This window comes from Ciconia boyciana, chromosome 13, assembly GCF_034638445.1.
Source record: "Ciconia boyciana chromosome 13, ASM3463844v1, whole genome shotgun sequence".
Taxonomy (NCBI): domain Eukaryota; kingdom Metazoa; phylum Chordata; class Aves; order Ciconiiformes; family Ciconiidae; genus Ciconia; species Ciconia boyciana.
In genome coordinates this window covers 4,157,770-4,182,741 of record NC_132946.1, presented here as the reverse complement: position 1 = coordinate 4,182,741, position 24,972 = coordinate 4,157,770, and the positions used below count along the sequence as shown (strand labels likewise).

Below are 24,972 nucleotides of genomic sequence, written 5' to 3'. Positions count from 1 at the left end.
AGCTAAGGCTCGTCCCGATGGCTCCCGGCCCCAGGGACCCGCCGCCCAGCCAAGCGGGGACGTGTCACGCCTTTCGGGGGCAGAGGATGCTCTTTCCAGCCGGTGGTTTTAGGGTGTAGGGATGTGGCCGCTTCCTGCTCTCACCGGTGCCTCTTTCTGGGGCGAAGCCAAGTGGGAGCCGCAGCGGGTCCGGTCCCTGGTCCCCGGTCCCCGGCCAGGGCGGCTGCTGCTGCCGGAGGCTGCCCTGAGCCCTGCCGAGGGCAATCCCTATGGGATGCTGGCCAAGAGGATTAGCGGCTCTTTCCTTTCTCGGACTCCCGCCATCCTCCAAGGATCAAGTGTAACGCCGGAGTTAACTCCATGGATGCTCCATGGAGCAACCTGGGCTCGGAGGCAATAGCCAGTGGCTGTTTTGGGGGGGACGTGTCCCCTCGCTCAGCTCCGAGCCCCTTCCCGCCAGGATCCCGCTCCATACCTGCCATGACCAACACCAAAACCTGCACCCCAAGAGCATCCCTGTGCATTTCCAGCCCCTCCGAGGAACCCAAGCACCAAACAAACACCACTTTTTGGCTTTTTTTACCTTTTTTTCTCCCCCCCCCCCCCCCTTTCTTTGACAATTCTTGTGATTAAAACTACTGCTGGGCAGCCTTCCCAATGCTCCCTGATGGCAGGAAAAAAAAGACCAGTAGCTCAGAGCGCTCACAGGTAGGCAAAAATAATATTTATACACTATGTACCAGCGTGGTCCATGGCCAGGACGAGGACTATACAGTATATATACGATGACTCGCCAGAGCTAGATCCTCGCTAGCGGGGTTCGGGGAAGGGGTGCGTGAACGGGGGCTGGGGAGGGTCCAAACCCCCCCTCGCCGTGCCGGCCGTGGGTGCTCCCCAGCCCAGTTCACGTCCTCCTACGCAGCAGTTTAAAAATACATCTGTATATATTATTCTATTCTCCCAGGTAACACTGTACAATCAGAAGTTTCTTTAAAAGCAATAATTTACTTAAAGACGTCTCTATTTCTCTTTCATTTTATACAAATATTTACTGTGATATATATATATATTTATAAAGAAATTAACCCTCTGAGAACCCTACAGCAGCAAGATGTGCACCTTTTTTTATAGTTATTATTTATTCAAAAGAAACTAAAACCACTTAAAAGCATTTTTTTAAAAAAATAAATAAGTAGTGCGCACACAAAATCTCTCGGCCCCCCCCCCGCTCCCCCCCATCCTTCCCACCCCCCAGATGCTATGGGGCAAAAAGCAGGTGGCAAAAACATCCCCCCGGGAGCAAAGGGACCGGTGATGGGACGGCATCCGCGTTCACTGCCTTAGAAAGACAAATGTCATGGCCAGAGCTCAATGGCACATCCCTACGCGTCCCCACTTTTGGGGACAGCCCGTTTGGGGCACTTGGTGCCAAAACAGCCGGCTCCCTCCCGGCACTGCCCCCGGGGATGTTTTCTCCCCATGGCTGATTTTTAGGGGAAGCCAAAAATAGAGCAGCCCCTTGGTGGGCAGCACGGGGTCATGGTGATGGACACTAGTGGGAACAGGGTGGGGAGAAAACTCTGCGGGGACGAAGACGCAGTCCCTGTCCCGTGGCCGGCCGGTGAGATGCGATGCTCGGGGGCACAGGGCAGTGGGGGGCACTGGGGCAGCCGCTCCCCAGAGCCCTTTGCAAGAGGGAGATAGGGATGAGGACAGAGAACGAATCTGCCACCGACGTTTGGACATGCCACGGCAAGTTGTAACCCTGGGACATGGCTTCCCTGATGTGGGCAGCGGGGAGAAAAGTGCCGGGAGCCCATCACAGCCGAAACGCTGCTGGGGACCCTGCTCTCGACTCCTTCTCCCCGAGGCCAGGTGCTGCCGAGGCTCCGCGCCCAGGGTCGGGTGCGGGATGCCGGTGGGTACCGAAGCCTTTCCTACGGCCACGGGGAGCAGGGAGCCAGATTTTGGCTCCCAGAGCACCAATGAGCAGCACGGCTGGGATGAAGGGACCCACAACCTGCGTCTTCCCGTGCAACCTCCTTCCCTCTGTGCAAAGGCAGGGAGCAGGGCAGGAGCAAAGGCTTCCCGTGCACGGGGTGGTTTGCCTTGCACCATAGAAAAAGCTAAACCAGCGTGCCATCAAGGCCAGCCTAAAATGCAGCAGACGGTGGGATGCGGGCGCTGCCACAGGGGCAGAGCAAAGGGGATGTCGCCCCAAGGGGAGGATGCGAGCGGAGGGCTGGGGCGCGGGAGGAGTTTGCATCTCTAAGGCACAATCCACCTTGAGGCTGGGATGCGGGGACGGGTTGAAGCACAAGACGGGGTGGTTTCCTCGACTGGCATCTGGTGTTTTCGGAGAAGCATCTGCCTCTGAAGCAGGACTCTCCGGTGAACGGGGAATTCATAAATCCCAGCCTGGTATGGAGACGGCTCCTGTGCTAGAAGAAGTGCAACTCAGCAAGATGACTTTCACATTCATTTCCACGTTTGAAATGATTTTTCAAGGGAGAAAATACCGAATTGGTTGGAAAAATGGGAAAATACCCAAATTTGAGAGCTTTCCACTCTCCTTTTTGTGCTTTTCGCTATTTCATCCTAGTTACAGTGAAACTTAGGAATTCCCTGTTGGAGATATTGGGGGAGACCCAAGACTTCAGCAGCTGATGCCCCAGACCCACTTTCCACCCTGAAGATCAGTATTTCCAGAAATTGGCTAATTACTGTGTTTACAATGCTTGTTTCTATCACAGTCTGCCTTTTCCTTATTAGCTACTTTGCCAGTAATTACGCTACTCGCTTTCGCTGCCACGGACCTCCAGCCACTTGCATCTGTTTTCTGCCTACAAAGCCGTGCCAGTGGGAAAAAAAAAACCCACCCCAAAATTGGATGCAGTCTTGACTTCTAGCTCTTGCATCTGCCCAGCAAGTCACCTCCTCAAAGGACCCCAGTGGCTTATTCATTCTCTTGTTCATTTTTAAAAAATACTGAATCACTTCTTTCAGATTTAATATTATTATTATTATTATTATTGTTATTATTATTATTATTTTGGTAAACAGTCTCCCAAACGGTACGGTGAAAAAATTAAAAACCCTTTCGCCTCCCTCCCCCCTTTTTCCCCAAATTAAAAAGAAGTACGTTAATGTTGCATGTTATTTCAAGTGTTGTTCTTGTGCAACTGAATCAGACCGCCTGCCAGAAGGAGCAATTTTTTTTGTTGTTGCTGCTCAGTTAAAAAATAAAAGGAAAAAAAAGAAAGAGAGAGAGAAAGATTTGTTTCCTGATATTTCCTCTTTTTGGATCTCGCAGTGCTCGGCTCCAAGAAAACGCTGGCGTTTTCCCCGCGGGGAGAGCAAAGCCCCGCGGGGCTGTGCGGGGCGAGCACCTGCCCACGCCCCACAGACCCTCCTCTCTCCGTCCGTCTGTCCGTCTGTCCGTCCATCCCCCCAGAGCCGTCGGCCCTGCTGCGGGCACCGGGCGCAGGAGACGCGCCGTGGCCTGCCGCCATCCCCTCCTGCAGACCGCTCAGTGGTTATTGCGATGAAACTGAAAACTATGAACGATACTAATTTCTCAAGCATTCCTATGGCACTTGCATTGTTCTGCATAATTTGAGCGGGTTGTAGGGGAAGAGATTAGAGGAGGAAAAAAAATACCCTCGGAAAAGTCAATGGAAGGACCAAGAGTCATATTTCCGACTCCCTCCTGTATGACCGTTGATCCAATGCTATTGTGGCTTGAAGCCTATCGAACTCGTGCCTGTTGTCCGGGCTCAGGTCCTCCAAACCCCGGCTATCATCGTCTTCCTCTTCCTCATCGCGGCTCATGAAGGCCAGCTCATTCTCGTAGCAGAAGGAGTTGGTGCTGGGCAGCAGGAATTTGTTCTCCACCAAGTCCTTGGCGCTGCAACGGGGGGTGGAAGGGACCTCGTAGGTTTTGTGGAAGTGGGAATAGTCTACTTTGTACTGGTTTTTCTCCTCGAACAAGACAGGCTCGAAGCGGTGGCCCCAGAGGATCTCACTGGCCAGGTAGGAGCTCCGAGCCTGCGTCGTCATAGCGGTGGCTTCTACCATGCCTTCCAGGATGACCACGATCTCAAAGTCGTCTGTCTCCAAGTCCTGGCGGCTGATCCCGAACAAGGGGCTGTCTTCGTTGATCTCATGGAGAATGGTGATGGGGGACACCAAGAAGATACGGTCCAAGCCTTTATCAAACCCCACATCGATGTCTATTTGGTCAAGTGGTATGTACTCCCCTTCTTCTGTGATCCTGGGCTTAATTAGCTGAGCTCGTACATGGGCTTCTACTATGTGGCTTTTCCGGAGGTTCCCAACTCTCCACATCAGGCAGAGTTTTCCATCTCGCATTGCCACTACTGCATTATGGCTGAAAAGTAATGTCTGGGCCCGTTTTTTGGGCCTGGCCATCTTTGCCATTATTGCACCAATCATGAAAGAGTCAATTATACACCCCACGATGGACTGAACCACCACCATGAAGACCGCGAGCGGGCACTCCTCCGTCACGCAGCGGAAGCCGTAACCAATAGTCGTTTGGGTCTCGATGGAGAACAGAAAAGCAGCCACAAAGCCATTGACCTGCAGAACGCAAGGCTTGAAGGTATCGTCTCCACCTGGGTTTTCTAGGTCTCCATGAATGAGTGCAATTAGCCAGAAAATCAGCCCAAACAGTAACCAGGACACCAGAAATGCCAGGGAAAAGAGCAAGAGCATATACCTCCAGCGGATGTCAACGCACGTGGTGAACATGTCTGCAATGTACCTCTGCGGCTTGTCATCCATGTTGGTGAACTCCACGTTGCACTGACCGTTCTTCTTTACAAACCTGTTCCTGCATTTCCTCCTGGTGTGGATTTTCCCATTGCCAAAGCCGTTGATACCTGGCATGGTGGTCAACCTCAGCCCGTCTTCCTCGGAGGACACGATGCTGTAAGGGTTGACTCTGCCTGCAGTCATCCCTGAGCCAAGCCCACAGTGAAGGTGAAGGGTCTTGTGACTCCTGGTGTCCCCCTGGCCCACCCCTACCCACCCCCCAAATACTGTTGCGGTGGAAGAGAAGTCCCAAGCTTCCACGTCTTGGCTGCCACGTCACCACGCAGATCCCGTGAGAGGCTCTGCAATGAGAAAACAAAGACACAGCCATTAGCTCTCACGGCAAAGGGACCTGAGGGGGTGTTTGCCCATGGGTCTGGTGGGGTGGGTGGCTGCATGTTGAATGAGGACCCCCCCCACTGCCCTAATGTTCCCTCCTATGGCTAGGCTGCTCCCAAAAAAACACACAGGAGGAAGGAAGAAGGTCTTAGAGTTTGTTCTTTCATACTATAAAGCGAGTGAGCAAACCTTGCTGGGGATTTCTGGGAACCCCAACACCACCAGCAGATGAAAAACCTTGGGTAGCACTGGAGTCTCTCCCCTCCGCTTTTCTCATGAGCTCTGCTGTCGGAGCAGGGTCAGGCTGCTGGAGAGGAAAGCAGAGAGGCCAAGCTGCTCTCCTTAGCACAGAGATATTAATAAAGGTACGCCTGAAAGCAGCTCCATCAGTTCACATTGCCCGTGCCAGATGGACCGCTGCCCAGCACATCGCAGCAGCGGTCGCCCAACCTCCCGAGCACCAGCTCTTCTGGGGTCGAGAGAAACCACAGGGAGATGTGGATTTAACCTCCATGCCCCTGCCCGGGGATGGGAGAGGACATGGCCAACATGCAGCCGGTTGGAGAAGGCCCAGGGAAGGCACTCACTTGGGGCAGATGTCCCGAACAGCAACTTTCCCAACACATCCACTGGGACACGGAGCCATCTATGGTCACAGATGGGTTTTGCTGGCCAAGTCTGATGAAGAGACAACTGCCACTGGGGAATGGGGAGCTGTTTTGATCCCTTCTGGAGGGCTCAGCTGCAGGGTCGGGGACCTACGCTCAGCTTTGCCTGGGAGAGAGGTGGGAGCAGCGTGGACACAGGCAAGGTGGCCCGAGTTGGGTGCGCTCCCCGGTGCCTCTGCGATGGCACATGGGGCTGCATCAGGCAGCGGATGGGATTGTGGAGAAGCCACACGGCACATCCCAAGCACCCCAAAGAGACGGCACTGCAGGAGCGCTCCCCAAACCACCCCGTGCCGCAGCTCGTCCTATTCTTTAGCAACATGGGATGTGTCACTGGGGATGAAAACACCTTGCTGGCAGTGAGACCTGCATGGGGCAGCAATGTGGCGGGGGAGAAGGTGCAGACCCCCCGCGACACCCCGTCCCCCCAGCGCAGAGGTGCCCGGCTCATGCCTAGAGGCGCAGGCGAACCCGCCGGGCTGTACGTGCTGCGTCGGATCCGCTGGCCCCATCGATGCGGTCGATTCCTGCAATCAGCTCGAGCGCCCAGGGACACGCTGGGACAAGCACACCCTTTCCATTACACAGTGGCCAGGGACAGCCCAGCGCCGGGAAGCATTGCCAGGCACAGCCTGCCTGGAGCTGCATCAGCCCAGCTAGCAACGCTATGCTGGATTGCCTTTTACAGAAATTTGCCCCAAATCCAGCCTGGGACTTGGGGATCCCCGCAGAATCCCAGCAGCACAAGCAGGACCACTAACAACCTGCCCAAACCTCCCACGTGCTGGAAACGGCCCCATGCGTGGCACCGTCTTATATGCCAAATAACATATTTCCACTTGCTGCAATCCAGGCACGACCATTTTTTATCCCACAAGCAGATTTTTCAAACACCACAGTTATTTGTTGGTGTGTTGGTAGACCAAGCGATCACTCGTACCCGGCCGGGGCAGTCGGCACGAGATCCTCTCCCTCCTTACAGCCACGGGGAAGAGTAAAATAGACACGAACAGTTAATATTTACAACCTCATCGTCACTGGAAGTCAAATGGGACCAAAGTGGCCTTGCAGAGCTGACATGGCAGGCTGGCTGCAGGCTCACGCTGCCGAACTCCAGCCTGGCCACCCGTCCCGAGTCTTCCTCCTGACCGCACCAGCTACATTCATTAAGGCTTTCTCTCCTCTTTTTTCAAAGAGAGCTGAGCATTTGGAGACTAAAAAGGCTGCTTCTCCATCACCCCTCCAGCTCGCCCCGCCAGTGCACCCAGGGGAATATGCCGAATGCTTTTGCCACGGGATGAATTTACTGTTGGTTTGTTTGGTTTTTTTTTAATTAATTCTAGATGCATTTGAGAAGTGAACAAAATGCAATGAGCTCCCAGTGACCTGTGAGAGGATTAGCTGGGGTCTGGATTAACTGTGCTGGGAGGGGAGATGTGCCCGGGTGACTGCGGAGGCAGCAGCGCTGCCCTCAGCCGGGGCCACGCTGCCAGGGACCCTTGGGCTCCCTGGTCACCACCACCGCCCCCTCTGCCTCCCCTCCTTCCCCCTTCCCTCCTTCCTTCCCTCCTTTCTTGCTTTCTCTGTTTCTTCCTTCCTCTTCCTGCCCTTCCTGCCTTTCTCTCTTCCTTCCTTCCTGCCCTTTATCTTTCCTTTTTTTCTTTCCTTCCTTTCTTCCTTCCTTCCATTCTTCCTTCCTTCCTTCTTTTCTTCCTTTCTTTCTTTTTCTTTTTTCTTTCACTTTTTCATCTCTTTCTTTCTTCTTCTCTCTCTTCCTTCCTTCCTTCCTTTTCTTTTTCTTTTTCTTTCTTTCTTCTCTTCCTCTCTTTCTTAATTTCTTTCTATTTCTTTCTTTCTTTCTCTCTTGCTTTATTTCTTTTTTCTTTTTCTTTTGCTTTTTTCTTTCTTTCTTTCTTTCTTTCTTTCTTTCTTTCTTTCTTTCTTTCTTTCTTTCTTTCTTTCTTTCTTTCTTTCTTTCTTTCTTTCTTTCTTTCTTTCCTGTCTTTCTTTCATTCTGTCTTTCTTTTGCTTGCTTTCTTTCTCTCTTCCTCTCTTTCTTCCTCTCTTTCTCTCTCCCTTATTTTTCTCTCTCTCCTTCCTCCCTCCCTCCCTCCCCCCTTTCCCTTTCCTCCCCCTCCTCCCATGCCCCTCAGGGTTTCACCCTGTCCGAGCACCCCAGCCATCAGGGAACCCTCTGCTGTGGGGGGATGCCAGGACAGACCCGAGGGGCTGACGCTGCTTCAGGGACGGGGCAGCTCTCGTGACACAGCCCACGTCCCGCGTGGGACCCCACATTCTCCGGGGCCGCGGGACCGAGTCCTCCCCGAAGCACCAAAGCTCTTGGGGGGACAAAGACAAACCCCCCCCGGCCCCAGGCCGGCAGCAGCAGCACGGGGAGACGGCAGCTAAATAAAGGCGAGCAAAGTGGATCTGTTGGAGCAGGCGGCCGCCTGCGGCTCGTACTTTATTTAGCACAGTTTTGTTTGGAAATACGCTTTCTCGAGTTTGCTGAAAGCTGAATTTCTGGTTTGGTTTTAATTTGAAGGCTGGAGCCCCACGCTGTCGCTGCGGGAGGCTCAGGCTGGGAGAGGGCTCGTGTGAACGCGTGGAAACCCAGGGCTGGACAGGCTCTGCCGCCGGCACCAGCTGGGGACCGCGGCCCCATGGTCACCCTGCATTTCCTTGGGTCACGAGTGCCGTTCTCCAGCATCACCCTGGCATCTCCCCACAACCAGAGCTGCTCCGGGGTGCTGGCAGAGGAGTTACGGGAGGTTACATCCCCCTGCCACCCCCTTCCCAGGAGTTTCACACCCCTGACCATGACAATTTTACCCCCTGGGAACAAACTCAAAACTTCCCCTAAAACCCAGAGCCCCTTAATCCCGTTGCCAGCCCCAGCCTCGCTGCAGACAAACCCATGCTGGGTGTCGGGCAGGACCGGGACCATCCCCTGCCGCTTGTGCCACGCGTCTTATGCAGCACTAATAGCGTTAACACATAGGAAACAAAACAGGCCCATAATATTAATAGCGGGAAGGAACGTCCCACAGCTCCCCGCGGGCTCTGAACGCAGCGACGCCTTGGACTACCCCAGCTAATGAGCTGACATTAGAGGCAATGACTCCTGCCACTAAACTGCAGCAACCAAACTCCCACCGCGGAGCGGTTTCCCGCAGAGAATCCAAGTGTCTCCAGCAATTTGCCAACTGCACGGCTAATTTTTTTTTATTTTTTTTTTAAAAGGGAGTTCGATGTTACAACAATATTCTGAACAGTCAGCACGCCGGGAAAATATGTCAAGTGCCGAGGAGGTCATTAGTTAGAGCCGGCTGAATATGTCGATGTGATTTATCATCACACCTTTCCCTGTACCTCTGGAGGGGATGTGTTTTGGGGCCAGGGAGGCAGCGACTGGGCTGCCAGCCCCTTCCTGCATCCTCCCAGCATGGATTTTCTCCCAGTTTACAAAGGTGCATGGGGAACCGGGTTGCATTTGGGTGGTATTGACCCAGTGGGGACTTGGAGGAGCCAAGCCGGGGCACGCGGGTCCCCTGGCAGGAGAGGTGACCGTCCGAGAGGGGACAGCGCGAGGAGGTCACGCTCGGTGCTGCTGCCTGCCCTGCGCCGGGAGATAACGCTGCTATCTCCTGCAGTGATGCCCTTCATGCCCCAGCGGCGGGACGGCAATGTCAGCGGAGAGGAGGGAGCTCTGCTCCCAGCGCGGGGCTGCGGCCGTGCCGGCACAGCCCAGGGTGCCCAAACCGCTCCTGCTCACTCTGTCCCAATGGAGCGACCTGGCACTGAGCACCCAAAAAATGAGAGGGTAGCAGAGCTGGGGGGTCCTCCAGCTGAGATACAAAGCAGGGAGCTTGCGGCCGGCCCCCGGCCAAGCGCATTCCCACCGTGCTGGGTCAGCACTGCTGCCTGAATAACTCCTGCCTCCAACACCCCATCTTTGGGCACTTCCAATAAATTAAGGGTCAACACGGGGTGGGCCAGGCCCTGACGAATCTGGAGGATAAATGACCCCCTGCTTCCCCTCCGCTGCCAGGGAGGACAGGCAAGAGGCTCCCACCACAGTGCATTCCTAATGAGAAAATACTGCTCTGTTTCGGCAGGGAGATAGGTAGAAAACAGCCGCGGGCATGCACCCCTCCACTGGACCCCCCCACACCCCCCTAGTGCCAGCAAGCAGCTGAGACATCCCTGTCTGCAAGCCTTGACAGCGCACACAGGAGGGAAACTGAGGCACGGGGGGCAAAAGGGCCCTTGGCAGGGAGACCAGAGGCGATGGGGTGCCTGGAGAGGTGCTGGCTCATCCCCGTCCCCCTGAGCCACGTGCGGATGCCACCGCAGGCACGGGAGGAGAAAAGGGGCCACGTGCAGTGCCTGGCACCGCTGGGGCCAGGTGGCTTGTGCTTAAGCACCCTAAAAGTCCTGCTAAATGTGTCCTGGATCAGAGGAGATCCTGGGAAAGATCCCTTAGGAGCCTGCACTGAGCAGCACTGCAGGTCCCCAGCTCCATGGCACGATGGGGGGACCAAGCATCCCGGTCTGGTCACCTCCCTGCCTGTTCCAGCCCCGGCAGCCCTGGTACCCAGCCACGCTCCAGCACCCACACGCCGGGGTGGTGGGACCCCAGGGCTGTACGTCCACCCCCGCCGCCCCCCCGCCGCTCCCAGGTGATGTCCCCCTGCCTGGCTACAGCATGGAGAGGGGTTGGGAAACGCCACAGCATGCACAGGACCCCCAGCCCGCAGCCAGCCCTGCCGCCCCGCCAGGTCCCGAAATCCCATCTCGCTCGCCTGGGAAACACTGGCTATTTGTCTGTCCGCTTGCATCCGTAGGGCTGGACAGCAGGACGTGGCCCGGGGTGAGGATGAGGGCAAGGGGGGTTGAAGGCCTTGGCAGGGTTAATCCGCACCGTGGGCTACCAAAGGATGCCCCAAAACCCCAGGGGGTGCAGCCAGACTGCCCTGCCCCGTGACACCCTTACCCAAACCTCCGGGGTACCCGCAGCCCCTTCCCCGCAGCCCCCCTGCAGCCCCGGCTGCCCCGGCTGCCCCGGCTCAGAGGACGGGTGTTAATACCCCGGCAAATCGCCCCGGGAAGGGGCAGAGCCCCGGCCCCCCACCCCAGGCAGGGGGGGCTCCGCCCGGACCCCAGGAGGAGGGGTCAGCCCTTACCTGGCGTGTGCCCGGGGGGGTCTCCCCAGTGCTCCCCAGCCATGGCTGTGGGGCACAGGGTGCCCTGTGGCCCTGCTGCAGCCCGGGCGAGGGACAGAGAGTTTTAATTGAATTTCTAGATTATCCTGGGGGAGAAGTTGTAATCTCCTTAAATCCAACCTCTGGTCGAGTCCCGTAACCTACTGTCCTGCGCCAGGGAAGGGATTTAGCGAGGGGGAGGGGAGGTTTCCCAACCTGCTGATGCCCCGAACCCTGCACCCCGCAGGATTTGTCCCACAGGACGTCAGAGATCTGCTCCCGGCAGCCCCGTGGCCCCAGGAATTAAGGCTCTGCAGCAGCGATGCCCTGTTCCCTCTCCCCACGTCCTGCCACGGTGACCGGGGGTGTCCCGGGAGGCTCCCGGAGCCAGTGGGGCTGGAGCACTGGTGATGGAGATGTCTGGTGCTGGGTGGAGGAAGACAGCTGGCTATGGGGTCAGTGGGGTGTTTGGGGGGGTGAAGATGAGCCCCCCCCGGGTGGGACTCATGGCTGGGAGCTTTGAAATGAAATATCGCCTGGCCTGGTGGTGCCCGGGGTGCCGGTGGGATGTGCAAGTCCCCAAGCAAGTCCCCTTCCCCACCTGGGCTGCGGTGGGCACCTCCCTCCCAAAATGCCCCATCCATTGGCCGCGTGGGCCAGAGGGTGTTTTCGGAGGGGTGACCTTGGGGTGTCTCTGCACCCGCCCTGTGCACTCTCCTCCATCACATGGCCCTGGTCCCTCCTGCTTGCTCCCAAATCCGGATGCGTGCTGGGCTCCAGTCCCAGCCCCAAACCATCCCAGAGACAAACACCAGCGATGGGGCTGCGGGCAGACCATGGCAGAGCCGAAATCAGCCGGCCGTGCTCCTGCCTGCCCTGCACCCCAGCTGTGCCATTGCCGGGGCCGCTGCATGGACTCGGGTTCCCATCGGGAATGGCGGGTTCCCATCCAGCACGGGCCATAGAGGCTCGGGGGAAAGGCAGCAACCCTGTCCCAGCCCAGGGGGATCACCCGGCTGCTAAAAAGCACCGTGGGAAGAAAGGGAAAAGCGGGACCGAAAGGGCAAACGTCTTCAAGCAGATTTTATCGCCAAGATGAGCCAAGGGCTGCAGCACCGAGGGGCTCCCATGCCACAGGTAGCACCAGGGCAGTGCTCAGCAGCATCCCGGGGGTATTACAGGCATGAATTATTTTAAGAGCCCTCTCATGGAGCGATTGCTGCCTACGCCTTAGGGTTAGAGGCAGAAGGTGATGGATCTGGACTCCGTTCAGCCCCTGCTTGCCCACGGCAGGACTAATGCTGCACCTCCCAGTATGCCCAGCTCCCATCAAGGTCTCGTTCCCAAACCCCGTTACACCCAAGGCGGGTTTTCCCATGGAGCTCCGCTCTCACCCAATGCAAACCCCCTCCAGGAGCCTTGTCTCTCCCGCTCGAGGGAAATCGCGTGTGTGGGCAGAGCCTGCGCCCGGGAAATGTTTATCCTGAAGGCGCGACGTGCGGCAGGTTGGGAGCGATGGGGCTGCCAGCCGGAGCCGATGGAGCCGTGAGCCGCAGGGAGAGCGACGCCGAGCGCCTCGGCACCGATATGGCTGCAGCCGGTGCCGAGGCGCTCGGCGTCGCTCTCCCCACAGTGGTGTTTCGGCTGGGAATCAGCACAGAGAGAATCGGGATGATCATGAGAGCCAGCTTGGGATGCACAGGTCCCTCCAGCAAGGGGAGGTGGAATGTAAGCAAGGCTGAGCCATCAACCGCTCATCAGCATCCTCCACTCTTTTTTTGGGCTTTAAACCCATGGTTATTCCTGCTCCATCCAACCGTTAGCAATTGCTCAGCTCTCGGTGAGAAATACAACCCATGTCCTGCTATCCCGGGCAATTTTCCTGGCTCCTTGGCCGTGCTGGGGTGAAGTTGCCATTTCCACCCCAGATGCGGCTGCATTTCCACTGCCCTTTGGCATCACCGTGAGTTAAGGTGTCAGCAGAGCCCTAAACTTGACTTTTAACCCCAGGAGAAAGGAGATGAGGAGGAAGGGCATGCCATGCTCGGGCAGAGCCGCCCTCCTGGCCCTACTTACCCTGCGATCGCAGTGAGAGCCGTAGATGCTGAGCCCGATGCCGGCGGCCGAGCAAGCGAGCAGGCAGCGGGGACTTTGCTGGGCAGCACGCTGCCGTCCTGGCTAATTGCTCCCGAGCTCAGATTACAGCCTCTCCTCTTCCCTACATGTACAGGAGCTGGCACCTCGGCTGTGGCCATGGGGACCCACCACCAGCAAGGGGGACATCCACCTTCGGTGGTATTTCTAAGGGGTAGGGAGTGAAATCGCGGTCATGGCAGTGTAGGAAGCCCAAAATACGGGGACTGGAAGAGAAGCAGCTCGAAGGGGATTTCAGAGATTTTGAGGATGCAAAGGACCAGCCAGAAGGATGCAACGAATTCAGACCTGGAGGATCAGACACCAGCCTGGGGCAAGGCAGTCGGTGGTCCAAGACAAGACCTTGGTTCTTTGATCTTGCCATTTAATGATGGCCATGACCCAACACCCATCTTCAAGTGTTTCCCAGGGGAGGAAGAAAAATCCCCCTCCCTTTCTGTTGGGGGTGACAAACCCCCCTGGCACACACATGATGCTGCCCGCCATCTTCAAGACGAAAGAAGCCTTTGCACTGCTTTTCTGCTACTAGTTTTCCTCCAGCTCGTGGCTCTGCACACACCAGTTCAAGAGTTTCAGTGTCTTTTAAATCCTCCAAGGGCTCCCTTTAACGCTTTTGTTCCTCGGGCTGACCCTGGTTGGAGGAGATCTCCTTCCCGGGGAGTACCAGCTTTCTGGCCCTGGGTTTTTTCCCTTTCCACTCTGCCCCGACGTCACCGGCGAGCCAGACACCCCCAGACTGCAGACGTGACCCCAAACCCAAGTAGCTGCAGGGGCAGCAAAGGCAGGGCAGGGTATTTTGGGGACCGTCTTTATCCGCTGCAGTGAAGATTTAGCACAGGCATTGTGTAACGCCGGGGGGGCTCGCTGCTCCCCGTCCCCTCTCGCTGTCAGGGATCAGCGGCTCAGTTAATCCTCCCTCATTCCCTGCCCGCGGGTACCAGCCCCAGGCGCCCTCTCAGCCTGGCCCCAGCAGCAAGAAGTCAAATCTCTGCCTGACATCGGCGCCTGCCACCCCACCGCCATTGCCCGGGGCACCCACTTCGTTTGGGAAGCCCTGCTCAAATGGAGGTGGCCATGAAGGTACCCACCAGGCAGACATGGAAGTCCCTAAAATAATTCCCTTCTCATTATTTCTGTGGCCCAGCCTCGGGCGCTGTCGTGCATCGCTTCGTTAAGGGACCCAGCAGCTGCAGACCCTGCGGGCAGAGACCTGAGCATTTAAAAGATTGTTTTTAAAGCAGCGAGGTTCGGCACACCCCCACTTGCGTTGCCTCCTCTGCTCCTTTGCACAGCCCAGGTCACTGATGGGTGGCTCGCTCAGGCAGACACTGCAGGATCACAAAAGCAATAAAGTAGAAGCCAGGAATTCCTTTTTTTTTTTGGCCAGCCCTAAAAAACTAACCCGCACACGTGTTCCTGGGCAACCCTACAATAAACAAGGTGAGTGCAAAGCCCCGTGTTGGCGAGCCCGGGCACACTGTGCATGCACACACAGGTTGATAAGGAGCAGGGCACCGTTTCTCCAGCAAGGAAAACCAAAACACCAGCAAGGGAAGATTTTGGGGGACAAAGGTGGTGGCACGCTACTGCCAGCCACAACAGCTGACCTAACCCCTGGGGTCCCGGTCCTGCCCGCCAGCATCCCTTGGAGGTGTAAAGCCAGACGCCACGCCGGGTCCCAGCACGGCCAGGTGGCTGCGGTGGCAATGAGTGGGCACGGAGCAAAGGTGCCCTGCGGCTGGGGCAGCAGCCAGGTCTGGTGGCATCGGGGAGGGTGGGACACAGTGACATGCCCCCAGCGAAGAGCCGCACGGAGAGTTACACAACGCCATCCCGGCCGCCCTTGGCTGCGTGCGCCGTGCATGCTCCTATCGACACGGCCCCGGCCGCCCTCCAACATCCCCCCAGGGAGAGAACTTTGCAAGCGGCATAAATGCAAGCGCACGTGAGCTGGGGGGGTCCCGCTCCAGCCCCCCCCCCAGCCCCAGACCTCCTGCAGGGGTTGCCGGCGATGCTCGGGACTCGCCAGCATCCCGCTGTCCCCTGGCTCTGCCGTGCCGATGGCAGGGGGGTCGGGAGAGCTGTGACGGTGCTGTGGGGAGAAGGGGGAACGGGGCGAGCACCCACCACCAGCACCCTGCTGAGAAAACGCAGCGGCTAAGGCACCGCACGGCCCCAGCCCAGGGATTTTTTAGGACATGAAAGACCAGCCAGGAGGACGCAGCAAATTCAAACCTGGGGGATGTGACACCAGCTTAGAGCAAGGCAATAAGTGCCCACAGGCAGGACCTTGGCTTTTTGAACTTGCCATTTAATGGTGGCCATGACCCAAAAAGCACCTTCAAGCCTTTTCCAGGGGAAGAGGAAAAATCGCCCTCCTTTTCTGTTGGAGGTGAAAAACACTTGCTGGTCCCACCGGTGCTCACACCAGCAGCAAGGAGCCCTCCCCTCAGCACAGCAGCAGGATGCAGCAGGGATGCTTTTGTTCATAGAGAGGGGGAAACTGAGGCACGGTGGCTGGATGGGCCCGAGCGTGGGGACCGGCTGCAGCCCATGTCATCACCTCCCCCTCAGCCTGGCCTGAGTTCGAGGTATTTATAAAGCTGATAAGGGAGCAGAAAGAATTTTCCAAACGCCAAAGTTACGTAACCTCTCCTCGCCCTCCACGGACATCGTCTGTCATTATAGGCTTGGGAGGGGAGAAGCTCTCCGTGGTGGGGCTGGCAGGGGGCACCACTGCCAGTGTCACCCCAAAGGGCTTCACCCTCCTCTCCCTCACCGCGGCGGGTCCCCCAGGGCCAGGCACCAGCCCGTGCCATCGCGTGGCCCCGTGGGACCCCATCCTGGGGGGACCCTGGTGGCATCAGAGCCGGTCCTCCCGCCCTGGGTGGGGGAGCCCAGGTTTTTGGCTGGGCTCTGGGTGGCTGATCCCCCTGTCCGCACCGGCAGCTCCCGGGGTGCGCACACCCCTCCAGCCTGTCCCAGCACGCGCTGGATGTCAAAGCAGATGACAGCCCGAACGCAGCTGACATTGCCATGGTGACTATCAAACGCTGCTGCTGGCAGGACTCGTGCGGAGATGCTGCACCAGCACCTGCCCCCACAAAGCGCTGACCCCCCCCCTCCGAGACTGCGGGTACCCCCTGCCCTCCACCCGCCCCATTTCCACCACTTTTTGCCCCATTGCAGCCACAGGCAGCTTCCAAAACCTCCTCCATCACCTCGCAGCTGCCTCCAACTCCACCAGCCGTGCCTCAGTTTCCCCAGCCCTGCACTTGCTGCTCAGGGAGGGGGTGGTGGCCTCTCCCCGGGATATTTTTCTCTCGCCCAACTTCGGCCAAGGCGGCGGAGTTGGAGGGATGCTGAGCGAAGGCTCCGTCGCTGTGGCAACCCGCCGCGGCCGTCTCCAGGCGACCGCCCAGGGATGCTGCAAAGCCGCTCTGGAGGCAGAGCGAGAGGGACCAGGGCGGGGGGGGAGGTATCCATAGGGATGCCAGCCCCCGCTCCACTCCCCTACCAAAACCACCGCCTGGATCGTTGCAATGGGGTGTAAAAACGCACCCAAAAGGGCTATCGATTTGACTCCGGCAGCCGGCTGAGCACTGACAATCTCGTGGCACCCCAGGCTGGCTAGTGGCCGTACCAGCAGGATAGTCCCTGGCAGGTGCGGGGCCCTGCCGTTTTCAGGGACACCTGCAGGGCTGTGGAAATAATTGCTGGTAATAAGCCCGTTAGCCTCTTAACCCTCATTAAGCAGCTTAAGGGGGACATGCGCCATTATACGCAAACCCGGAGGTGGCAAAGGCCCTTGTCAGGGCAAAGGGGGGTTACTGCTGGGGACGGGATTTCAGCGGGTGCTGCTGGGGGTGTCACGGGGGGTACGGCTCCATCCCTCTCCCCAGCAAGCTCCCCTCCTGCATCCAGCCCCCCACTATTGCTCTTTGCCAGCCAGGACCATCGGCAGCTCCCGGCAGCACTGAGCAGCGGGCAGGGATGGTGATGACGGGCTGTCACACCCGTGTGACGAGTGTGGGAGGTCTCAGCCGCAGTCACGCCGGTGGGGGGAGAGGGGCGGCTGACAGCACGGGGTGACGGCCCGGCCAGCGCCCGACACCACGGCTGGGGAACGGAGCGGGACGTTTCTAATCGCTCCAGTTGGAAAAGGTCCCATTTTTACATTTGCTAAATTAAAGGATGTCAGCGCCTGATGCCAAGCCCAGGCTCTCTCGGAAATTTAAACTAATGACAGAGAAGAAAATGAGCTGAAACCAGAGCACAAGCACTCCCACGTTATCCAGCCGCACCAGCCCTGGCCAGCCGTGACCGTGGCAGGGTTTAGATGGCAGCTTGCAAAGCACCAACCATTCCAAAGAGCTCAACTTTTTGCCCCAAAATGCAACCTTGCCCCCTCTGCTCGGTCAGAAAGTGCATTGCTGGTACCTGGGCAAGCCAAGCTGCCGTGCTGGGGCTCCTGGCAAGACCCCCAGCCTCCTCCAGCCTCCCAAAGGGCAAATATCTCCCTCTTTCATGGTTGCAGCCGCTCTAGGCAACGGGGTTTTGCTCAGCACAAGGTGGAAGGAGGGAGAGCAGGGTTGCGAGTGCAATGTCTGGATTTCTCCAGATCTGGTGATTCCTACAGCCGGCTCCGTCCTGCCTGGCCCCGCGCGGGTGGGCAGTGGGGTCCTGGCAGAGCACCGGGGCCGCCGGCTGCTGCACAGCCCCCTCGCTGCCCCTCTCCCCCATAGAAATACCTGGGCTCAGGCGAGGGTTTCGGTCCCCGGCACTCTCCGGGCTCCGCTGGGGCGTTTTTGTGCTGCAGCTGAGCAAAACCACAGGGTGGTGGTTTGGGTTGTTTTTTTTTTTTTTTCCTTTTATAATTTTCTCTGCGAGATAAAATTAAACAAACAAGCCCTTCTGGGAGCCATGCGAGGAAGGGAGCCTGCTTTCCTACAGATGTGCGTGTCCTCAGCGATTACAACCGCCGAATTAAGCTTTCCCTGTGGCTGGGACATTTGCACGATCCCCCTCCTTCGCCTCCTGCGGTTTTGCTGGTAGGAGACCGGCTCGCTTTGCAGCCTCCCTCCCCATGAGGTCATTACCCAAACACCTATTTTTCACAAAAGCTTTGAGAATGGTTTTTTTTTCCTGACCTCACCACCTCTCCATCAAATTAAAGTGGTCTCAAGAGCGAGGCTGAGAGCACTCGGCAAAGCGGCACGCACTGGCAGAGAATAGAATAGAATAGAATAGAATAGAATAGAATAGAATAGAATAGAATAGAATAGAGTAAAATAGAATGGAATAGAATATATAGAATATATTGTGGCTGGGCATCTCCCAGGGAATGAGGCTGCAGAGGAGGGGGAATGCTGTGGGTCAGGAGTGGAGAGGGGGCTCCCAGCTGCCCTCCGAGCCCTGGCTGCAGCCCCCAAACCAAAGAGGAACGGCCATGGCACAAAGACTTGCAAACACACCCAAACTTTCCAGCTTCGTCTGATTCAGGAGCCAGTGCAGAAGCCGTTGCCATAGCTTTGCAGACCACCGGTGGGTTTTGTAGCACAATCTGGACCACAGATCTATGCAAATCCCCAAGGCAGAAGTCTTTATAGAGGCATATGACAACCGAAAAAGAATAGCGCTCAGTGCTCTACTCCCACACGCCACCCCCCAACTTCACCATCATTTAAATCAGTCTTAAGTTGGAAGAATTCAAATCAACACTGTCGTCACAGAGCCAAGCAGAGAGGTGACACAACTTGGATGCTGCCAGGGAAATTGCCCCCCTGAGACTCCAAACCCATCAGCCCATCACTTTTTGAAGTCCCATCGAGGAAAACAAATGAACTGGCAACCCCCTGCCCCTGGCCCTCCATCCCCTCCAGCCAAGGCTGCCGGAGAGATTTCCAACCAGCCTTCCCCCTGGGATCAACGGGAGGGGGACCACGGGGAGAAAAAAATATCCGAGACATGCTGCTGAGGCTGGAAAGCCACAGTTGGAAAAGAAATCAAAGCTTCCAAAGAGAAAGATGCCAAGGAGATATGTTGTTCCCCAGAGAAACAGGACATTCCTTCTCCAAGGGGGAGGAAGGGAGGAGGAAGGCTCGTACCACCTCTTTCAGCTACCCAGCATAGGTTCTCGGGGCTCTGTGCATGGCAGCCTGCTCGTGCAGCTTGTCCCCGCTGTGCAATGCTGCAGACACAGACAGCATCGCAGCTACGGAGCTTTTTTGTTGGGATTTTTGGGGTTTTTTTACCCTTAAAGCACGTTTTCAATTTGGGGGAAAGGTTGCTGGGTTCTGCCAGCAGCCAGGCAGATGCGGAGCCACTCTGCGGGCTCCCGGAGACCTCCCTGCCTTCCTGCACCACTCGTCCAGACCCTCCATGGTCTAAGGGGATGCGGTTCGGCATCGGCAAACTCCTCGGGGCTCTTATGGGAGTAAGAGAAAACAGATACTTTGCTATTGCCAGAAATGCCAAAACAGGGTCCCAGTCCAGTCCAGAGGATAAAGGATCGACAGCTTAGATTTTCTTCTCAAAACATTTTTGGGTTGCACAAGCAATGGGATCACACTGGAAGCAAGCAGGGGAGATTGTTTCAGTGCACTCCTGGTTGCTCCCCCGAAACTGCCCAATTTGGCTAGTTCAGCATAATTTCTGCAGCAAATTGTTCCTGCAGGAAGTTTTATACCTGTGCCCTTGGGCAAAGCCCTGACAGCATCCTTCGCTGGGAACAAGCTGCCTGCCTCCTCAAGGCAGCACCTGGGGAAGCAGGAGGGAGAGGAGCATGGGGAGCAGATTTGGCCCAGCTATAAATAACCCCATGGAAAGGAAATGGGAGAAAAAGGAGCAAACAGAAACTAGGGAGATGGATTTGGCTATGGGCACGCAGTGCAAACAGCTCCTCGTGCTCCATGTGATCCCATAGAATCAGGCACAAAAGAAAATGGGATCCATCGCAGCTCAGCTGAGCGGATCCAGCCCAGCCACCACCTTCCTATGAGCAGCCCATCGAACCGACCCAGAGCCCCGGGCTGGGTGTGCAGTATGCAAGGCATAGTTTGTGGCAAGACCTCATCCACTCTGCTTCATTAAAAAAGGTAAAGACGAGAAAGGGGAGAGTTAAATTAAGGAGAGTTAAATTAAGGTGCCCGTTGGACCATGCCGACACAAGACTGGCCTGGCTCCTGGTGTCACCGGCACTGAACACCCAGCGATCCCATCCCCAAAAGCGCCAGCAAGCTATGAAATAGCCTGTGTTTACGGCAATCATTATTTGCAATCTGTGATCCCGGAGAAAAAGGCAGAAAAAAGCAACTTCTCATTTTTACCAATAAAAGGAGAATTGCAGAGGCTCAGCAAGCACGGTGGCCAGCAGGTCACAACCAGCAGTGCTGGAGTGATTCATCCTAAACAAGCTCGATTTAGTCAAACTAGCCTAGAATAAGGCAGGGAAAACAGCCCGGAGTTTGCCCTGCTGATGCCTGCCAGATATTAGTCCACGGAAGCGATGGGGCCAGCGGAGAGGAGACAGAGCGGGCTCATCCCCACCACTGCTTTCCCCACCACCTCCAGAAAAATGAATGAAAAGCTTCAGTCCCAGCTCCCACTTCTGGATACTGCACCAAAACACATTAAAGAGGGTTTATTTTTCTATCTCTTTTCCCAGCCCATCTTCCCGGAGCACATCAGTCCCTGTCCCCAAAGGCTGTCGGAGGAGCCGGGGACCAGGCACCGCTCCACAGCATCCACAGGACTAGTTTTCCCCAGCAAATCATCTGAGCTGCTTCAGTTTTTCCTTGCATGTAACTTATTATTAAAGCTGAGCAAATAATTCAAGGCGAAAGCTCCAGGAACAACGTTTCGCCTTTTCATTTTCCGTTCTCGAGCTGTCTGCAATTTTCCCAGCACTCGGGGATGATTTAAAGACCTGTCTCCGGACGGGAGCGCCTTGCTGCGATGGCGGCTGCGAGTGTTTGATGGCCCAAATTTCACGTGCGCAGATGAGGACACACTGGACACATAAGGATGGATGAGTCTTTCCCGGTACCCTAATTAGACAAGCAGCATTTGCAAGTGGGTTTTTGAGTGTTTTGAGACCTGCAAACACTTCGTGCAGAGTTAACGACTGCCTGTTCGTTACGCAGGGCTCGACAAGTGCTTTGCTTTATGGCTGATCATTTTTCCAGCCGACGGTACCAGCCTGGACATGAGATTTCCACAGACTACCTCGTTCCCAGCCCCTCTTTGCATCCCAAAACATCACTAAGGACATGGGAAAGGCATGAGGAGGATAGGACCGTGGGCCGAGCCGCGGGGCCATCAGGCTGCGACGGCTCTGACCTTCTAGCACCGCAGCCATCCCAGGCATTTGCTTCCTCATTAGTGGAAAGGTTAGGGAGAACGGATCGGCTCTGTGCAAACTCCCCGTGGTGCTTGCATGACGCAGGCTGGCAAAGGCAGCTCGCCCCAATGCTCGGGCAAGCGCCAGCCAAAAAAAAAGCAGGGAGGAGAGAGCCATGCTCCCGGCTTGCGGTGCGGGGGTGCCCAAATCAGACGTCCTGGAGCAAGAGCCTGTGCCCCCCGCCCTGTCTGCCTGCCCCTGGGAATCCCATGCTGGGGTAAAGCAGAGTCCGTCCTTGAGGCCATACAAACTGCCTGCTCTGAGAGATGCCCTCAACCCCTTTCCCGGAGGACAAAGGCTGGTGTCACCCGCTGCGGTGACCCCAGACGCTCATCGGGGATGCTGAAGGGGTTGAGAAAGGGACACCCCCCCCACCCAGAGCCGGAGCGGGAGAGCCGGCATTGAGGGCAATCACATTTCATTCAGGGACCCGGCCCTGGAGAAAGGAACCGCTCCAGGTTTGGGCAGGGCAGCCGCTGCCGCATGGTTTGTTTGCTTTTGGGACAGAGCAAGCCAATGACATTAACCTCCCGCTGTAAAGACCCCCCCGAGCAGCTCATGCACGGGACAGAAAGGAGCCATTTAATGCCCCCCAGCACCCAAAAGGAGCCAGGACCACTCTTGGGGCCATCCCAGGTGACCGAGCCTGGGGCTCCATTAGTCCTGGCTGGAAACCCCTCTCCAGCAGAACGGCTTTCTCCTCCCATTGCGTAACTGCACTTTGTCAAGCAAACCCAGCTGCTGGCGATGCATTTTCTCCAGCCTCACTGCTCTCCTACAACGTTGTCCTTATTCCTTTCACTCTCTCCGGACAGTCGCCAAAGCACCCGAAGAGGGAAAGGAGAGAAAAACCCAACGTTCGTCCCACCCGTAAAGCAAAACCTGGGATGAAAAAGGGGGGAAAAAAAGCACAGAGCGGTGTCAGGTGCCTCTCCCCAAGCCATCCCCTCCCAGTTTGCCTGTGGGGGTTTGACAAAAGTGCTTTTCGGCTGACAAAATGATTACAGGGTGCCGAGACAGTAAGTTGCACATGGATTTCTTTCCTGCATTTCAAGCAGGGCGAGGACACGGCTGCAAAAGCAGCTGCACTTCTGAAGGGGTCGCGGTGGTGGGGAGAGGGAAGAGGGCAGGAGGGGGGATTTGGGGAGAGGAGGAAGGAGAGATCTTTTCTGCTTGGAAAAAAAGGAAGGGAGCATGCACAAGCGTGCGAAGCCAAAGGCAGGAGATGCTGCGGGTCCCTGTTGGAGCGGGGATGGGTCTGGGAGGATGCTGGTGCTGGTGCCTGGACCAGCCCGGAGTGGGAAGGGGAGAAGCTGGAGCCACTGTCCCCCCCGAGCAGGATCAGCTTCTGGGGCCTTGCTACAGGGGGGGTTTGGGCAGCGGCAGCGCTGTCAGCGTGTGTGCAGCGTGCGTGCATCTCCCCGGCGGGAACACAGACCGAGCGGGGCAGAGCGAGGTGCCCGGAGCACGCTTGGGCTCCCCACGCCTGCAGGCAGTGGGTGCTGGGCAGGGGGGAGGAGGAGAGGAGGATTGCAGCTCCAAACTCAATCTGTTGGAGAACTTGGCCTGCTCCCCGTCAAGCTGAAAATAGCACATATGTAAGGACGTGCACGCAGTGCTGGCTGTGTCCTCACCGAGCGCTTCCTTCCTGCTGTGCTCCACGCAGCGCCCCGGCCCTCCGCCTGCCGCCTCCAGCCCCCCGCAGCCCCCACATCCCCCTCCATGGGCGCCAGGTCTCGGGCAAGAGACTTTTTTGGCTCCTTAGAGCATCCTTATTTCGGCAAAGCGGGGCCAGTGCACAGATGCGGAGCTGGAGCCTGGTCCTTTCACCTTCAGCCGCTTTTCATGTTTACCACAAGGTCCATCCCGCAGCGGCATCCCCACCGTTATCATCTGGAGCGGGTGAGGATGAGTGCGGCTCACGGCGGGAGCCGAGTTTTATTAGAAACAGGCATCTGGTTCCAGCCCCCCACCACAGCTGCTGGCCCGGGCTCGGGCTCAGGATGGGGCCACGAGCACACACGAGTGCCCAGGCAGCTGCGGCAGCAGGCGGGGAACCTCCATGAGTCCCCATTTCCGCAGACTTTATCTCCAAATCTGTTATTGGCCATGGGAAAATAAAGACATCGTCCTCCTCTGCAGGGACACATGCTGCCTGGCCAGGGTCGAGCCCCAGCCCTCAGAGGGATGGTGAACTAGCAGAGCGTGCAGCAAGCTGGAGGATGGAGATAACCCTGGCAGCAACCAGAGTTGATTCCTGCAGCGGAGAAGGAAGAAAAGAGGCCGAGCTCCCCATGGACATCAGGCACAGGAATAATGGGAGAGTTTTGTGGGACATCGGCTGCAGCTCTGAGCACGGCTTGTGCAAAGCCCCTCTCCTCTCCCATCCCTGCTTTGAATTCCCCCTAAAGAAATGTCCAGGATGGAGGAAATATAGGGTTTCTCTGAACGAGGCTTACGGGCTGTTAACTGGGGGATCTAATAAGCGCAAAAAAGCAAATAACACCAGGTGCTGGGGAGGGATGTACAGGCAACCTGCATGGCGCTTCGTGTATGGCAGAAGAGGATTTTTACCAGTGTGCAGGTTGTCTTGTGCTCAGCGTATTCAGGGTGCGCTATATAGCCACTATAGGATGATCTCCTAACCAGAAGGAGCAAGCAGCCCTCCAGCCAGGCTCTCCAGCGTTCCAGGGCACGGCCTCGCAGCAGTGCCCAGCAGGAGAGGCATCGCTTTGTGAAAACACATTTCTCACCCCAAATCTCCGCTCTGCTGGGTCGTTGCTTTACGACAGTGGCTGCCTCACGCTGCAGAGCCCTGCTGGGGACAGCGGCTGGGTGCCGGGGGACATCACCGGCTGCGCAGGAACCAAGCACAGCCCTAATGCACGCTCGCATCCACGGCGCACCAAAAACGTGCCTGAGCATCGCCAAAACCCCACTGCTTTCCGAAGGCCTCTGAGGAATGGCATTAGCGAGCGTGTGGTATAAGCTCTCCTGAAACAAAGCCATTGTGGTCGAGGCAGGATCCTGATTAATTCTTTCCCCTCTTTAATTTCTATTTTTTCTCGGTTCCCTTTCCAATTGCTCAGGTAGGGCTTGGGCAGGGGCCCCACCACTGCCAGCCTGTGTCCCTGCGGCACGATGCCACCAGCGTTATCGCTCCGTGACACGGGGATGTGATGGGTGGTTGCATTTGGGGTCGATGGCGAGCTCGAAGGCATGTGGGGAGCACAGCGGGAAGGGAGCCCTGGATGGGGCAGAGGGGAAAGGGAGGGTGGGGAGCACCAAAATAACACCCTGGGGGCTCAGTGGGCAGGCAGCGGGGCCGGGGGGATGCATGGCCGGGTCCTGGCCCCGTCCACCCTCCAGC

The 24,972-nt window shown here is 56.9% G+C and overlaps 1 protein-coding gene across 3 annotated transcripts in view; it reads right to left on the bottom strand.

Annotated features, from left to right (window-relative positions):
• Positions 1-1,256: 1,256 nt before the first annotated feature.
• LOC140659001 (ATP-sensitive inward rectifier potassium channel 12) overlaps positions 1,257-24,972 on the bottom strand; it is a 33,134-nt gene continuing 9,418 nt past the window's right edge. Inside the window, exons 2-3 of one of the 3 annotated variants that reach the window (XM_072878137.1) lie at positions 3,661-5,138; positions 1,257-2,441 (exon numbers count right to left, since the gene is read on the bottom strand). In XM_072878137.1, coding sequence (XP_072734238.1) covers positions 3,691-4,980 — 1,290 coding nt within the window. In that variant the 5' untranslated portion in view covers positions 4,981-5,138 and the 3' untranslated portion in view covers positions 1,257-2,441; positions 3,661-3,690. The other 2 variants (XM_072878138.1, XM_072878136.1) reach the window with 2 other exon arrangements.